We start from the raw sequence: 17,616 nt of genomic DNA on the forward strand, positions 1-17,616 counted from the left end.
CAGCATGTAAGAACCAAATAGCGATCTCGAGTACCTATTGAATAATGAATACCAAGATCGAGGGTTCTCCTTAGAAACCACAAAATCCGCATAGCAGCCTACCAGTGTACCATCTTGGGTTCACTCATGAACTTGACCAACAGACCTACAAGGAAGCACAAATCAACCCAAGTGTTAAGAAGCCAAATCAAGGACCCAATCAAATGCCTATAGTGGGTAGCATCCACTGCCAAAGGATCTGCACGGATTGTAGCCTTCTAGTTCCAATCCATAGAAGTAAAAATGGCCTTACATCCTTCCATCTCAAATGTGACCTACAAAGGAATAAAGAAGGCCCATGTCCATCATCTCAAACACTTCGTGCAGTGCCGCCTTAGTCTCCTTGACCTTTTGGGCATGGTCACCTATCAAAATAAGGTCATCCACATAAAGCACAAACAATGTGTGTCCTCCAGTTGAGATGTGGACATACAACTGGGGATAGGAAGAGGAACACCAATACCCTAGAACGAGTCTATCTTCTTGTTCCAAGCACGTGAAGCCTGCTTGAGGCCGTAAAGGGCTTTCTTCAACCTGTTCACCTATCCATCTCATGAGGAGAAGCCAGGAGGCTCCTCAACATAGATCCCATTGAGAAAGGCAAACTTCACATCAAGCCGATAAACCAGCAACCTCTTATGGTTGGCTAAGGCAAGAATATCCCTAATGGTAGCCATCCGAGCGGTAGGTGCAAAGGTGCCATGAAAATCCACCCCTAGCCGCTATGTGAAGCCCTTGGCAACAAAAAGCTGCACCTTGTGCTTATTTGGAGTACCATAATTGTGATATTTGGTTTTTAAGACCCATTTTACACCAATCACATTCCTATGAACAGACCAAGGCACAAGATCTCAAGTGCTATTCCGCTCAATAGCGTCCAATTCTTGCTCATAGCCTTCTTCCAATGCTATGACTACAAAGCCTCCTTCATGAAGCTGGGCTCACTATCCAATATGGCACAAGTCATCAAACAATACTTGGTACAAACAAGCTCGGTAGCTTGTGCTTGGTTCCTATGAGACCGTCGTGGTCCATCCTATGGTTGCCACTCTTCAAGGACTCCCTCAATCCCTGAATCATGGAGTGTGTCTCATGCACAACAAGGAGGAGCCTAGATCTCTTCTCTATATGCACCATCTGCTGAAGTCTCTGGTACATCCATCAACAGTGACACATACGGGGAAGGCGATGGGAAAGTAGTATCCTCATCGAAAGATACACCATCCCCACGAGGCTCAAGCTCCAAAGATACTATTGCTTGCACCCAAGTATCTCCTGGATCTCCAACTACAAGGTGCTCCTTACCCCCCTCTAAGGCTAGAACTTCCACGAACCGAATATCTCGACTCATGTAGACATCTTGCTTAACGGGATCATACAAATGGTAACCCTAGGACTATGAGCTATAGCCCACAAATGCCTATCTTCAGGAAGCTGCTTCAAATTTATCATGTTGTGTCTTCAAAATGTGGACATGGGCATCACACTCAAAAATCCCAAAATAAGAAACATCAGGCTTAGACCCAAAATACATCTCGTAGGGTGTTGTACCAACAAAGGCCAAAGTGGGAGATCGATTTAGGATGTGGACTGCAATGGCCATAGTCTCGGCCCAAAGATACTGAGGTGTCTATCTGTACTCCATCATGGTGCGAACCATCTCAATCAATATGCCATTCTCTTGAGATGTATTTGTGTCTGCAAACTCTTGGTGGATACCACAATCTGCACAAAACCTAGCAAGCACATTAGAAACAAATTCTCCACACTTATCCGGTCGTAATGTCCTTAGTTTCCAGCCTAATTGGTACTCCTCAAAGAGCAATCAATCCTTGAAGTGGGAAAACGTCTCTCACTTCAACTGCAAAAAATAAACCCATGTCATCTTGCTAAAATCATCCACAATCAACATGAAACACAAGCTCCCCTTAAGGGACTCTATCCTCAAAGATCCACATAGATCTGTAGATACAAGCTCCAAGGGTGCTCAAGACTGCCTCAAAGCCTTGCTGAGAATGACATCACCACGTTGTTTCTCACGAATGCAAGATACTTACTAGCTCACCACAACGTCCAACAGAACTCAAACAAGCTATCCCCTAGAAGCCTTCTCAAGATAATCATAATTCAGGTGGCCAAACTGAGCATGCCAAAGCTCGAATTGTGTTTAAGAGGTAAGAAGAAGAGAGGTCAAGGTAGAAGGAGACCTTAACTTGTGACTCCATTCTTGTCATAACCAGAAGTAAGCACCTGTCTCGATCCACAACCAAGAATTCGAAAGGAATCCTTGTTAAACTCAACCAAGAGGCCGAGCGTACAAATCTTGTGTACCAAAATCAAATGGTAACCCAAGCCTGGCACATAAAGCACATCTACAATATGAGCAAATCTTGGAGAAATCATGAGCTATAGGACAATCTATAGCCTCGATCACAAGCTCAGCCAAATCATAAGACTCCAAGATCGCAAGCATCATTACATGCTAGATGCGATAATTCTCCTGATCAAGCTTTTGATCTGTAGGAAGAGCCGACAACACACGGACCTTATGATCCATAATAGCATGAAACTCCGCATCAACATTGTAAATAGAATGACCTGCACGAAAACAACGCCAGTCCCCCTCTGACTCCATGCATGGTGCCGCTGGTTGCTAGGGCTTCCTCTCCTCGTCTTCATAGAATTTCACCCACCGGAGGCGATGAAAACTGAAAATCTGCAGCAAAAGGCTGAAAATGCAGCCTTTCCTCCACGAACAATAAGGACCTGCAAAAAATAGCAACTTCGCTTCTTCGCACACAACTTGTTCACCATAGCCTCCAAAAGTTGAAAACGCAAACTTTTGTTGCAAAGAATCCTCCCGATATCAGGTCTGCCCACAATCAATCAGCCCTTCTATGCTACTCTAATACCATGTTAGTGCAGCGAATGCGGAAGCGTATGGACAAGACTAAAAGAAAATGAATGCAAGAGAAAGGGAGAGACAAAAGAGACAAAAGAGCACAGAAATCTGCAGTCAATGAATGCTGAAATGAAGAGGGCAGATATACGAGGGCTGTATATGTATCTCCTCAAGCCGTATCTCTCCCACTAGCACCTAGAAAACAAGTGTGTGGAGCAGGCTGCCAAAGCGGGACTAAATAGGAGAAAAGAAGGCAATAAAATAATACAGTCAGCCTGCAAAAAACTAGTCGACCTCATCAAAACTGCCAACTACAACATAAATGAATAAAATAATCACCAATTAGTCTTCCAACTTCCATGTGGCACTATCACTTGCCTAACAAACTGCCTGTACACACTGTCTGCTGAAAATGCCCACTAACTGACAGGAATAATGAATAGTGCCCTCCCAAAGTACCTCCAAAAGAATTGATTGCACCAATGGTAACCTAAGAAATGCTAACCTAGGGGATGAATAATCTCTAATACTCTTGCCCTTACGGAAGCCCAGGCATGATTACCCTTCAAAGCCATTCAATCCTTGTCTTATATAAGCAAATGATTCACTAACATGCTGCCCAAGCATGACCTACCATTAATCATCCAATCTTACTAGGGGGTATCCAGATTCACTGGGGGGAAAGGGCTACGAGACATGCAAGCATAGTAATAGGGGATGGCCATCTTCTAGCTTCCCATCTCTAACGTGTCCAAGAAGACATGGCTAAGGTTATTAGAAGAAAGAACATGGGAGGTACAATTTTCTAAAGATTCCTAACATTAGAGAAACCCTTGTTGATAGAACATACCTATTCCAGCCTATCAATCTGATCCCCTCCTTCGTATATTTTGCAAGAGTTTGCCAATTTCCTAGACACCTCCTTCATCATCACCACCCACAACTACCTCCATCTCCTCATTAGACTACCGGCCCACTCCCATCCCCATGTTAGAGCCTCCTCTCATGGTAACAAGGGTTGGCTATTCATGCCCCCATTCCCGTTCCCAAAACCCAACCCATGTTACTATACATGCAATGAAGCTGAAATGGTTTCCCATATATAATGATAGCCTTTGGTAACACGAAAAAGTCATCAAAAGACATGAAAATAGGATGCATAGATAGAAGCGCATCAGCAACTGTAATCAGCCCCAACTGTGCCATTCTGTTCAACATGGGCCTCTCTTATTGTCTGCCGTCCCACGAAGGAAACCTTGAAACAGCAAGCAATTCAGCTTGCAAAGAATTATCCTGTTCACGGTCAGCAAGAGGATGTGAAGAAGACTTGGCAAGCACTGTCCTCCAAGATTGGACCAAATGATCCAAAAAACGGAAGATTGGACCAATTGATCACATCCCAACATGAAGATTGCATTCTAGTGTTTCCATGCAAGGTGCCTTGGTCTTCAGGGAAGAACCTGACAATTGAAACACAGGGCTGCTGTCCAACACATAAAGCTTGAAACAGAGATCAAACAAGGATAATCATGTGTGTCTCCACATCTAAAAGAAAACAACCACCCATTCTTTTCACAATACAAATATAATTCCAAGAGATCCAAGAGATGCCCAATCACGTAGAACCCTTCTTCCAAAGCAAGAACAGAAAAGATTTAGTGATCTCCCACAGACTAGACTTAACCAAGGGAGTAATCGCAAGTAATTTGTAACCATCAACATCATGATAGTTTGAGCCACTTTCAAGCATACATGGAAAAGCCATGCTTACGATTTGCAATATACAAACTTGTGTGCAATGCATGGGGACATCCACTCAAGCAACTACTTGGCTAAAACATTTACCCCCAACAGGTAGCCCAAATTCCTGAAAATGGTGCCCTTAGTTAGCACTTGTCCTTGCCAACCCAAGGCCTTGAGATCTCATTCTATGCAACTAATAAGAGCTGACTTGGAGGTATTAATGTGAAGCCTTGAAGGAAGAGCAAACAAGTCCCATCTCTCTCCCTCCATCCCTCTCTCTCTCTCCCCTCGAGATATGGCGATTGCTTTCGTTGTTTGTTTAGAGATGGGTTTGGTCTAGTATCGAGAATCATGGATTATGCAGATCAGTGATGTCTTGGCCTCTTCCTCCTTAAGACACGATCTTGCTCCTCGGGAGTACAGCCCCAAGACATGAAGGACCTACTGACAGGCAACTTACGGGCTTCTTTAGGAGGAAGATCCAAGAGACCTCATCCCAGTCCCAACCCACACATAGGAGGATCACCAAGGAGACCAACACTGCCACAGCCTACATCCATACAAGCGAAACTAATGGATCGAACCATCCAACTTGGCCAATCCCACTACCCCAAGCCCCAACGTAGAGAGCAACATTACATGCATGTACGAATACAAGAGATCATTGCTCAAAATAGAGCTAGGTCCCATGTACCTCCATGATATTCCTAGTAGTGGTTTTTGTACATCAGGAATGTAGTGGATTTTGTACACTGGGGTTTTATCACCTCATGGATTGTAGCAGCTAGGGTTTCTCATTTTACTGTACCTTATAGCCTTAACTATTAGTTGATTTTCTTTTACATTTACTATTCTTCCAAAGAATTCTATCATCACACAATAATTGCAACTTATGGTCTCATAGGTCATTTTGGCTTGCAATCGTTAACATATCATTTCATTTCTCTCTCTCGAACCATAGAGTGAAGCAAGGATGTCCACTCTCCCACTCTTTGGACTTAGGTACATTGATCTCCATTTTGCTTTATGTTGATGACCTTGCCTTAGCCTTCAAGTCACAAGAGGGTCTATAGCAGCATCTACCTATCCTTCGGGATGTCATCAAAGTAGAGTTTACTGGACTCCCCATTATGATAGAAGCTCTTTTTAAGACCATCAATTGTATCCATAGAGTGCATGCCATGCACCCAAATAGACTGCCTAAGAGAACATTTGAGGCTTCCCAGCAACTAGTCCAAGCAAAACATGAGACCTCATGGTATGCACATGTCGTGTAGTGGCTCCTCCCCCTCTTCCATACAACCCTAACTCCCCCTCTATACAACTCTCCCACACAAAGAGGAACTTGATCATGAGACAGGAACTCTATTAGCTCCACATACAACACACATGAATCTTACCTAGGAAGCCCCTTCCCACAAAGATGTCTTACTATAGAGACCACCTCATGAAGACCATAGCAGATGGTTTTATTGTGAGACCTCGATACTTAGATGTCTAAATGCCACATGAGATGCATGTAGCTATTGGCTAGCTCAGGGTTTCATCTCACCAGCTCAAGATCAAGACAAGGATAGCAGTTCATATTCCCCAAGCCAAGTGAATCTATAGACTATGTTGGGAGGAGATGGAGAGTGAGGAGCACTACGTATGCACATGTAGAGCCTATAGTATGGTCCAGACTAAATACCCCACACTCTTTAGGGAGGATGATTCTCTCAAATCAGTCATGGAGTTATCATACCAGCATTGCCTAGGTTAGTTATTGGTTGCAATTCAGAAGCTCCACAAAGGGAGAGAAGGCAATCACAATTCAATGACTTCTTCCACATAGTGACCACACACACAATACCGGCACAAAGAGGGGTGACAATCAAGAGAGCCGAGGAGATCAAAGTAGCATGCCAACCAAGGAAGCAAGGATACCAAACATAGAGGTTACACCAAAGATTGATGAGGGAGATTTGCTAGTGCCACGACCAGTACATCTAGCAAAGCTAGGAGGTTAGACCAAATACTACCCCTATACTATCTCCTCCTTGATGCCTCTCTGTGCAAGACCAGCCGGCATGAACCAACCTCAAACACACACTGTGTTGTTGACAGCTCCTGCATCTGGATGCAAGGTTCGAAGATGGCTCTGATGGATCAGCCCCTTGATGTTTTGGATCTCAACATGGACCAGCAAGAAGCTGAAGTGGAAGAAGAGATGGTGTCTACATGGACCACATGGCTCTGATCTCTCCTAAGGATCAATCATCAATCAAACGCAACAAGCATCTCCATGATCAATTTCCTGTTGTCCCTTGGGCTCTTGACCCGCTGATTCTCCACAACATTCCTATGCCCAAGTGGCTTCACCATTGCAGGATTCACAAGAACTGAATTGGGAGCAATTGCTTGAGTTTGCCAACTCCCTGTTGGAAGAGTATGTTGAGCACAATCATAGAGCAATCCCTACTTGCCGGCAAAGGAGATTTTGGATACTCAAGTGAATACCCAGGAGGTTCTTCAGTGTTTTTTCTACTTTCCATGAGGAGGCATCATTCTTTTCTTTACCTGCCGAATACTTGTCCTCGCTTGGATCCGTCAGTGACTGGCATCTCTTCTTCAGGCTCATCATGTGGAGGAAATTTTTGCTCGTCCATGTGGCTTCTATGAGGTTGTGCTCTGTCCCCCTTCTGCACGAGAATTTCTTCTCGCCCAGTAGCCGTTTTTCTTTGAGAAAAGGTTAGTGCACGTGGCGTCCCATGGGAGACTTTCAATGTTTGCTCAAGTAGGCATGTCCAATATGGGTGGAAGTTGGACATTGCCACGCAGTCCACTAGGCCCTTCCTAAGGATGCTACGGCTGCAGTGGGTCATGTACTGGTGCCCCTCACTCTGAATGCAGCCAATAGGAATCGTCTGTGCATGCTATGGGACAAAGCCAGAAAGAAGCCTAACTGATTGCACCTCAATTGCAATGGTATCAGGCCTCTTTGGTTGCGGCTCAAGTGGGTACTTTTGTTGGCTACTGCTTCTCTTACGGTCAATTAGGTCACTTTGCAACAAAAATCCCAGACCACAAAAGTACTATGGTAGACCAGCCCACAAATAAAGAGCAAAGTGCACCCCCTTGTTCTCTTGAGCAGCAGATTGCTTCACCTAACCAGTCTATGGTGGCCAAGCAACCGGCTCCTCCGTTTGCCTTGGAGACACAAGGATAGACAGGAGCTCGATGGAATAAAGGCAAAGCAAAGGAGGCCCCAATGCCCCCGGTGTCTCCTAATCCTTTCCCATCTCAAGACCCCCTTTGCACTTACTCATGTTGCCAAGATGAGTCTTTTAAGGCCCCTATCGTTTGACTCCCCACTACCCCCAAGGATCCACAACCCTCCAAAATGCAGCAACCACAGCAACATGCTTGCGATTCTCTAGCTCAGCTGGCTTTTGATGCTACTAGCCGAATAATCACACCTTGGGATTGCAAGTACCCAAACTCTACTTCCCACCTTGCAGATGGACCCTCCTCGTAGATAGAGTGGCCTCGATGTACTCTGTAATCTTGTTTTCCTATATTGTTTTTTGTAATTAATACAATTACCCATTATGAAAGAGAGAGAGAGAGAGAGAGGGAGAGAGAGACTTGTGCAACAAGGGAGAAGAGAGTGAGAGAGAGACAGAGGGAGAGATGTCGCCGCCTAAGCGCTCCGCCCTGCCGTTGGTCGTCTGACCTGCGGGTCTTCGTCGCCATCGTTGCCCGTCGGACCTGCCCGCCGTTGGCCGTCTGACCTGCGGGTCTTCGTCGCCGTCGGTGCCCGTCGGTCCTGCCCGCCATTAGACCTGCCCGTCGGACCTGCCCACCATCGCCTATCAGCCGCCTGTCCGCTCGCCCCAGGTAACAACTCGTCTGTGACGGTTTTTCACAGGGCACATAGATCTCTTCTTCGTCCCAGCGAGAGTCAGCATCAACCATTCGAACCTGCGCCCCTAGATTCTGCTACCTGCGTTCATGCCTCGCACCTGCAATCTAGTCCGGCACACGGAGACCGAGCAGCCCTGCCTTTGCACACAGAGAGAGAGAGAGAGAGAGAGAGAGAGAGAGAGGGGGGAGGGAGAGCGGTCTGCGTTCGTTTCTACCACCCATGAGCTCCTGGCTCTGCATCTGACCTGCACAAGTGGTGATTCAACATGGTTGGTCTGGATATGGCTTTTATCGACCAAACGGTGGCAGCCCTTGGTCCGGATTCTGATACAGAGGAACCAGAGGATATGGTTCCTCACACAAAGGAGATGCCCCCTGGTCCTGATTTCCAGCCTGCGGGCAAACATATCAAGCATACTTCGGAAGCGACAATGGATCATCAGGAATGTTCTTAAGCTCAGGTTGCCTCTGATTCTGTGGATTCTCAGGATGTTGACTAGGAGCATTTGCTAGAATTTGCCAACACTCTACTTGGCGATTATGTCCAACATAATCATGAAACTTTTTCTGACTCTGGAACTGAAGATGTGCTGGAAGCCACGGTGGACCCGAAAAATGTCTTGCGCTCATTTTCAGTGTTTTATGACCGTGCTGTTATACTCTTCTTCACTAGCAAGATCCCAATGCTTACCCATATTTGGCAGTGGCTGCACAATCTACTACAAGGGGGGTGTGTTGAGGAGACTTTTGTTGGGCCCCGAGGCTTCTATGAGATGATGTTGAAATCTGAGAAGCACCGTGCTAATCTCCTGTCCAAACTGCCATTGTTCTCTGATCGCCGTTTGGTCCATGTTGTGCCATGGCACCCAATGGCAGATTTTCAGCGCCTGCTTCAACGTGACTGCCCTGTGTGGGTTGAAGTGGAAAATTGTCCGGCTGTCTATTGCCCACTATTAAAGGATGCCATGGCCGTTGTGGGCACTGTTCTAGTCCCCCCAAGCCTAAGGGCCATGAATCGTAACCGTTCGTTATGTTATGGGACACTGCTAGGAAAAGGCCTGCTTGGTTACGTCTTAGTTGCTCTGGCATGCATCCTTTGCACTTTCGTTTGAAATGGGGCAACTTTGCAAGACATTGCTTTTCGTGTGGAAAATTGGGGCATTTTATGGCCAAATGCCCAGAGAAGCAACAGACTTCAGATGTTGAGCATGTTGCGCTGCCCATGGAAGATATGGTGTGTGATGCTCCGTCGCAAGATGCCACCCAACCACCTAAAGTTTTGGATAAAGGTAAACAACAAGTTTCGGGTTTGGATTCCCGTGGCAATGACCGGGTGGATGTACGTGCAAAAGGTTTGATGCTGGCCTAGCGGATACTGGGCCTAATGCTTCACAAGATTCCATGCGCACTTATATGCGCCGGAAAGAGATGTTGTCTTCAGAGCATCCTACTCATCCTATTGTTTCTTTTGCACCTCGTAATCAGTCTACTAGGAAAGTATACTCGGACGGTCCAAAGGGCCCACCTACTAAGTTGGCTTTTGATACTAGAGGTAATGTGATTACCCCATGGGATCGTCATTATCCCCGCTCCACCCCCAAGACAGTGGATATTCCGTCTACCTCTAAAGTCGGCCGTTAGAACTCTTTTACCATGTTAGCTGATTTTTTGGATGAGGGAGTCCTTGACATTCTAGCAGAAAATGTTAAATCGAGGCAAGTTGTGTCTCGTTCCTAATTTTCTTTTGAATACACATGAAGATAGCCACGTGAAATGTACGAGACATTTGTTCTTGCCATAAGAAACATGCCATGTGGATTGTATTGCATGAGAATCAGTGGGATATCTTGTGTGTTGTTGAGCACAAGAGTCACGGTGAAGCAGGAAAAGTTGTGGATTGTCATGGTTTTCGCTTGTTTTACGCAGGGACACATGCCATGCATTATTCTTGTGTGCTTATGATTGTACATGAGAAATATCAGCCTGTTCTTATTAAAAATGATGTACATGGCCGTTTTGTGGTGATTGAAGTTTTATTTGAAGGAGAGATCTTATGGTTGCTAGGCCTCTATGCTCCGAATGACCCGTTATCCTACCGGGAACTTTGAAATACTTTGCAAACCTCCTTGTCACTTGGCAAACGGGGTTTTTTTATGGGGAATTTTAATATGTGTGTTGATTCTTCACAATCCACATCGGAACATTCGGTGATGGACGCTCCGGAAAGTCGTGTGTGGAATGCTTTTGCTCTTGCTGTACTTAAGCAAGAACTCTGATCTTGGCTACACCCTTCTTCTACAGGGTTTACTTTCCATTCTGCGTAGTATGCAACTACATGGTCACGGTTGGACCGCATGTAGATCATGCAGAATGATGATTTTCTTCCTGAGATGTTGGAAATGAAAGTGTTGCAGCAATATGCCTTGTCGGACCATTTCCCTCTACAGCTTGAGATACTTGCACAACCCATTGCACCTTTTAAGCAAATGCCTTTTCAAGATCAAGTTGAAGCATAACAACCTCCTAGCTTGAGGCTTTGGCATAATCTATCCCCGATTGAACGTTCAAAATGTTATGCAATATATTTCGTCCCTTAATGAAACCATATTGCCGTGGATGAACCAACTGTGGGAATACTTTTTGCAATCTATTCGCAATAATTTTGGAGAAGATTTATACAAGGAACCCATAACAAAAATTGGTCTCCATTTTCTCTCTCTCTCTCTCTCTCTCTCTCTCTCTCTCTCTCTCTCTCTCTCTCTCTCTCTCTCTCTCTCTTTTGAACTATTTCTCGTTTGTGTGTGTCATCCTTGCACAGGGGCCATGCTAATCTTCTCTGTATGGTTCCAATTTTATTAGATGTCTCCGAAGACTCTGTGTGTGTGTGTGTGTGTGTGTGTGTGTGTGTGTGTGTGTGTGTGTGCACCAAATGGTCATCAAACAAACTTTGCACTAAAATAACTATGAGTTTTAGCAATCCTACAAGCTCATGACAATATGTATATATAAAGTTCTTGGAGAATTGTTAAGCAGACTACATATAGGTCAAGTTCTGTATAAAAGTAAGTCTAATTGAAATGATGCAAGATGGATACCTGTGCAACTCTACTTCTATATTTGTCGCTGAATACTTGACCAGCTGTATCAACTAGTAATGCCTCTACTCCCCCATTATTTGCCACCTTCAACAAGTAAATCTTAATATAAGCATTAAGATTTTATTTCTAACCCAGAAATTCAAGATTTCAAAAATGCATATTGACATAAATCCACCCTTTGACAATTGTACATGTATGACATTGATCTCTTTCCGTTCTATATAGAAATAAATTAATTTGTGTACTCCTAATTTATCTTAAAGCCATCATTCTTGAAACCTGGTGAAAAAGAACAAAGTATCATCATCAACTACATATGCCATACTAATGTGAATGACCTTTACCATGTAATAGGGCCTTAAAATGAACCACACTACTGGCACCTAAGTTTCATCTTAGACAGCATAAGCAGACACTAATGGCCTCCTTTTTGGACGAGCAGCTTGTGGAACCCATATTAAGAGCAAAAAAGGTGCATCTAACATGAGTCTAACATCTAACACGACACAAGTCTTCTAAGTGCTGACTTCCAACCACGACCCACTTGAAATGTGATATTGATTGAGATGCAATATCTGACTACCACATTGACCCAGAAACATATATTGAGCTAAAATAAGCATTACATGTTGAATTAGCCTCTTAAACAGCCCCAAAAATGCTTAATTAATGAAAACATTAAAATGGTGTGTTCGAGAGGATTTAAAACGGTGTGTGGTACAAGGTCCCAAAACTTTGTATAAATAGGTAGGCTGCCCTCCATTCAACCCAATCTCATTTTTGCAGGTTTCATGCCCTCTAGCTTAGGTGCCCATACCCCGTTCATGGAGGACATCTCAACTGATGGTACCCAACATTATCATTCATTCATTCAAATCTTCGTTGTGTTCATTGTCTCAAAGTTACCCTAAAGCCTAACTATGTTCTATTGAGTTTACTCTTTGTCATATGATTTCATTTATGTTTCTATGTTAAGATATTTCTTCACATGGTATCAAAGTAAGGTTCTCTTCCATGAAACCTCAGTCTTTGATCTAAAAGCCCTTCACAAGGAGCAAAAACAACAAGAGGGAAAGATGACTTTGAACACATCTTCACCACATCATCATGATACTCCCGAGCCTAGCACATCGAGACATGTCACAAAGTGGGCTTCATAGCTTGCTCCTTCTGACTTGGCCAGAGAGTCTTCGGACTACCATGGAGTCCATAGACCATACGAGATCTCATGAGCCGAAAATGATCCCATCCTCCTATATCGGGCACAACAACATATGGAAGGTAAATTTGAGTTTTCCCTTTTAGATACAATGAACCAGTCTAACGATTTTGCAAGGAGGTCAAAAGCTCCATGAAGAACTAGTCGCTTTGACGCGGAAACTAGCATGGAGTACAAAACATTTTCCTCTCTATCACAATCATCTCCATCTCTACCTCTTCCATCTTTTCCATATACTTCTCCACCTTCATTCACTCCTATGTCAGGTACACATACCAATACTTCTCAATCTTTTGAAGTTACTTTCTCTTTTCCATAAGATATTGGTGATGCTCAAGATAAAGAAACTCTACATATCAAGTATGGGTTCATAAGCCCCAAAGAGGATAGATTTTTCCATTTGAAGTCAAGAAAAGGTAAGCAAAAGTTGCAAGAAGCTTTGGTGAGTGCTCCTTCATCTTTTCCTTTAGCTTTTACATCTCATGGTCAATTAAAATTTAGTAAATCATTTTTTCATCATTTGCATTTAGTGGACAAAAGAAACCTAATTCATTTTCCACTACTATACAAATGACAAATCCATTTAGTCTCCCATCCATCCCACCCATTTTTTTCGCTATACCTTCCTTTCAGCCTCCATTAAGTACACTTTTCATGTCCTCACACATCACACCAGGGGATCCTTCACCCTTAGGCATGCCCTTTAGGACCTCATTTTCTCCCTAGCTAGGTGGTCTCCCTGATGGAGGTCCATCCTTCCATCCATGCACTTTTAGGTTTTTCACGGCTTAGGAATGCCACCCAGCCATCACCGAGTTTGGATCAGTTGGTACCACAATTTGTCTCCATCGCATTACCTAGCGGGCCTCCTAGTAATTTTGATGTGTCCTAGCCAACCATTGGACAGGGCTTACATATCCCAATGACTCCACCTCCATTGGTACATTATGGAAGCAACATGTTCCAGTGCCTCCGCATCAATCGAGATTCGATACACATTGGACATTTTCAGCCTATTTCTACCTACCCACCTCCACATTCTACTTTTTCCCATCCACCGCCTCCTTATCCATCTTATTCCACTTACCCGCCAATAAGTACCTTCACCTCTACCGTGAAGAATGTGACAACTTATGCAGCTTTGTGGACCACCCTTTTCACCCACTTGAGCTTCCCAATATCCTCCATAAGCAAGTCCAAACAATAACTTACACATGAAGTACGCACAATCGTGGAGAACTCTGCCTCAAGCAAATGGCCCATGCACTGGCAATTCGATGCATTGTTGCTACCAACTCGCACCACATTTGAGGAATACACCTACAACCACAAATTACAATACTTAGAGAGACAAAGAGAGAGTTGAACCTTGAAAGATTCACCTTTCAAGAATCGAGAGAGAGAGAGAGAGAGAGAGAGAGGAATCGCGATGGCGGGGAGAGGGATCGTAATGGCGCCGCCTGCTCATGCCGCCCTGACGACGGTCGTCTGACCTGTCGGCCCTGCCCATCACGCTTCGCCGTTTCGCCCTCCGCTTCTTCCTGCGCCCGTCTGGCCCGTGGGGCACCTGCTCGTCAGTTGTCGGACCCGTTTCGCTGTCGCCCGCTTACCCTGCGGCCTCTGCGCCTGGTTTGCGCCCGTCCGCCCTGTGCGTCAGGGTTTCTGCCCACGCCCGATTCCTGCCCTGCGCCACTGCTGCCTCTCCCGTCCTGCCGTTGGCCCTGGGCCCCGTTGAACGTCGCCTCCCCTGCCTTGGTTCGTCGCCTGTCCAGCCCTGCTGTCCTCTGCCCCCCCTGTGGTTCGCCCTCTTGCACGTGCACTGTCAGGGTTGTGCCCTGTCGCTCGCGATATTGGGACAGGCTACGACTGAAGCCGCTTCTCCAGTGCATGTCCTGTTTTGCCTGAGAGAGCGAGAGAGAGAGAGCGAGAGAGAGAGAGAGAGAGACGCTGCCCTCACCAGTCAGCCACCGTGGTGGTCGCCCCAGACTTTTAACGCCTGCAACCTGTCCGTGTGACGTCCTGAGGGTCGTCCTCCCCCATATGTGAAACCAGCTTACAGGGGTGCAGATTTCTAACTCAGTCGATAGTGATCTGCCCTGTGCGTCAGTCCTCCTTCGAGATCAGCTCGTCATACACGATGGCTAGTTTGGATCTGGATTTCATAGACCAAACGGTGGCAGCACTTGGCCCGGATTCTGATGCTGAGGAACCGGAGGATATGGTTCCGTGCACTGAAGAATTGCCCCCGGGTCTTGACATCCAGCCTGCGGGTAAACGTACCAAGCATACCTCGGAAGAGATAGGTGTTACTCAGGATCGTTCCTATGCGCAGGTTGCTTCGGATTCTGTGGACTCTCAGGAGGTGGACTAGGAGCATCTACTGGAATTTGCCAACACTCTGCTTGGCGAATATGTTCAACATAATCACGAAGCCTTCTCTGACTCTGCACCAGACGATGTTCTGGAAGCTACCGTCGACCCAAAAACTGTCCTACGCTCCTTTTCAGTATTTTATGATCGCGCTGTGATACTCTTCTTCACTGGTCGCATCCCGCTGCTTTCCCGTATTCGCCAATGGCTGCAGAGTCTGCTACAAGGGGAATGTGTTGAAGAGATTTTTGTTGGGTCCCAAGGTTTTTTTGAGGTCCTCTTGAAAACTGAGACGCACCGTGCTGCTCTTCTGTCTAAACTGCCTTTGTTTTTTGATCGTCGGTTGGTTCATGTGGTTCCATGGCGCCCGATGGCAGATTTTCAGCACCTCCTGCAACGTGAATGCCCTGTGTGGGTAGAAGTGGAAAATTGTTCGGCTGTTTATTGGCCGCTATTGAAGGATGCTATGGCCGCTGTGGGCACGGTTCTGGTCCCTCCCAGTCTCAGGGCTGTGAATCGCAACCGCTTGTGCATGTTATGGGATACTGCAAGGGAACGGCCTGCTTGGTTACGCCTCAATTGCTCTGGCATGCATCCGTTACACTTTCATTTGAAATGGGGCAATTTTGCAGGCCATTGCTTTTCCTGTGGACAGTTGGGGCACTTTATGGCTGAATGCCCAGAGCAACAACACGTTTCAGATGCGGGTCATGTTGCTCTGCCCATGGAAGATATGGTGTGTGATAATCCGTCGCTGGAAACTATCCACCCGCCCCAAGTTCTGGCCAAAGGTAAACAACAGGTTTCGGGTCTGGATTCCCGTGCCACTGATTGGGTTGAAGTACGTGCCAAAAAAGGCAACAGGATTGGTGCTGGCATCGAGAGTACTGTGCCTACTACCTCACAAGATTCCATGCGTAGGAAGGAAATGTTGTCTTCCGAGCGCTCTGCTCCTGCTATGGTTTCCTCAGCTCCCCGTCCTCAGCCCGCCAAGAAAATGTATTCGGATCGTCTAAAGGGTCCACCTGCACAGCTGGCTTTTGATACCAGAGGCAACGTCATTACCTCGTGGGACCGTCGTTACCCACGTTCCAACCCCAAGCAAGCAGATATGCCGTCTACTTCCAAATCTGGTCCTCAGAACTCTTTTGCAGTGTTGGCGGATTTCTTGGATGAGGGAGTCCTGGACATTCTCGCCGACAAAGTCAAATCGAGGCAAGCTGTGCCTCGTATCTGATTGTGTTTTGTATACACATGAAAATAGCCACGTGGAATGTGCGAGGAATTTGTTCTCGACACAAGCAACATGCCATGTGGACTGCATTGTATGAGAATCAGTGGGATGTCCTGTGCGCTGTTGAGCACAAGAGTCATAGTGACGCCGGTAAAGTTGTGGATTGCCATGGCTTTCGTTTGTTCTATGCAGGAACACAGGCCATGCATTATTCGGGTGCTCATGATTGTACATGCCAAATATCAGCCTGTTCTTATTAAAAATGATGTTCATGGCCGCTTTTTGGTGGTTGAAATTTTATTCGAAGGGGAAATCTTATGGTTACTTGGCCTCTATGCTCCGAATGATTCGTTATCTCGCCGGGAGCTTTGGCAGACTTTGCAGACTTCCTTGTCACTTGGCAGACGGGGCTTCTTCATGGGGGATTTCAATATGTGTGTTGATTCTTCCCAGTCTACATCGGAGCACTCGGTCATGGATGCGCCGGAAAGTCGTATGTGGCAAGAGTTGGCTCTTGCTGTTCTTAAGCAAGATCTCTGGTCCTGGCTACACCCGTCTTCTCCAGGCTTTACTGTCCATTCGGCCCAGTATGCAACAACATGGTCGCGGTTGGACCGTATATATATCATGCAGAATGATGATTTTCTGCCTGAGATGCTCGAAATAAAAGTGTTGCAGCAATATGCCTTGTCGGACCATTTCCCTCTGTAGTTCGAGTTGCTTGCACAACCCATTGCACCTTTCAAGCAATTTCTGGAGAGACTCCCTTTGCGTTTCAACTCGTCCTACTTAAAGCATGCAATTTTTCAGGGCTATATGCAGCAATTGCTTGACAGATTCTTCTTGGACTTTTCCTCTCAGGGCACTGCGTCATTTGAAAGATTGCTCTCTAATGTGCAGCGGGTTGCTCGGCAATATGGGATCTATCATGCCTCTCTTTGTCGGCGCCGTCGACAGGCAGCGGAGGACCTGCTGGTTTTGGTTCGCTCCCTGCTGGTGGACACTCCGGATGATGCATTTCTGCTTGCACTGGCCATGCGGGTGGCCGATCTTATTAAAGAATTCCAGTTAAAATCATATCAGCAGGCCAAATTGCAACATCTGA

General features: G+C 45.8%; 1 protein-coding gene and 1 non-coding gene across 12 annotated transcripts in view; both read right to left on the bottom strand.

The window, feature by feature from the left end:
• LOC148040099 (uncharacterized) overlaps window positions 1–17,616 on the bottom strand; it is a 115,892-nt gene that overhangs the window by 42,316 nt on the left and 55,960 nt on the right. For 10 of the 11 annotated variants that reach the window (XM_087696609.1, XM_087696608.1, XM_087696612.1 and 7 more), the window contains exon 3: window positions 11,686–11,772. The exons of the other annotated variant lie outside the window; for it this stretch is intronic. In XM_087696609.1, the coding sequence (XP_087552735.1) occupies window positions 11,686–11,772 (87 nt within the window). The remainder of the gene's footprint in view (window positions 1–11,685; window positions 11,773–17,616) is intronic. 11 annotated transcript variants of the gene reach the window in all.
• Window positions 11,364–11,463, bottom strand: LOC148040100 (U6 spliceosomal RNA). Its single transcript, XR_015688736.1, has one exon. It is a non-coding gene; the product is annotated as a U6 spliceosomal RNA (small nuclear RNA).

This window comes from Lygodium microphyllum, chromosome 2 (genome assembly GCF_053477565.2).
Source record: "Lygodium microphyllum isolate KBCC chromosome 2, Lygodium_microphyllum_v1.1.10, whole genome shotgun sequence".
In the NCBI taxonomy this organism is placed as follows: Eukaryota; Viridiplantae; Streptophyta; class Polypodiopsida; order Schizaeales; family Lygodiaceae; genus Lygodium; species Lygodium microphyllum.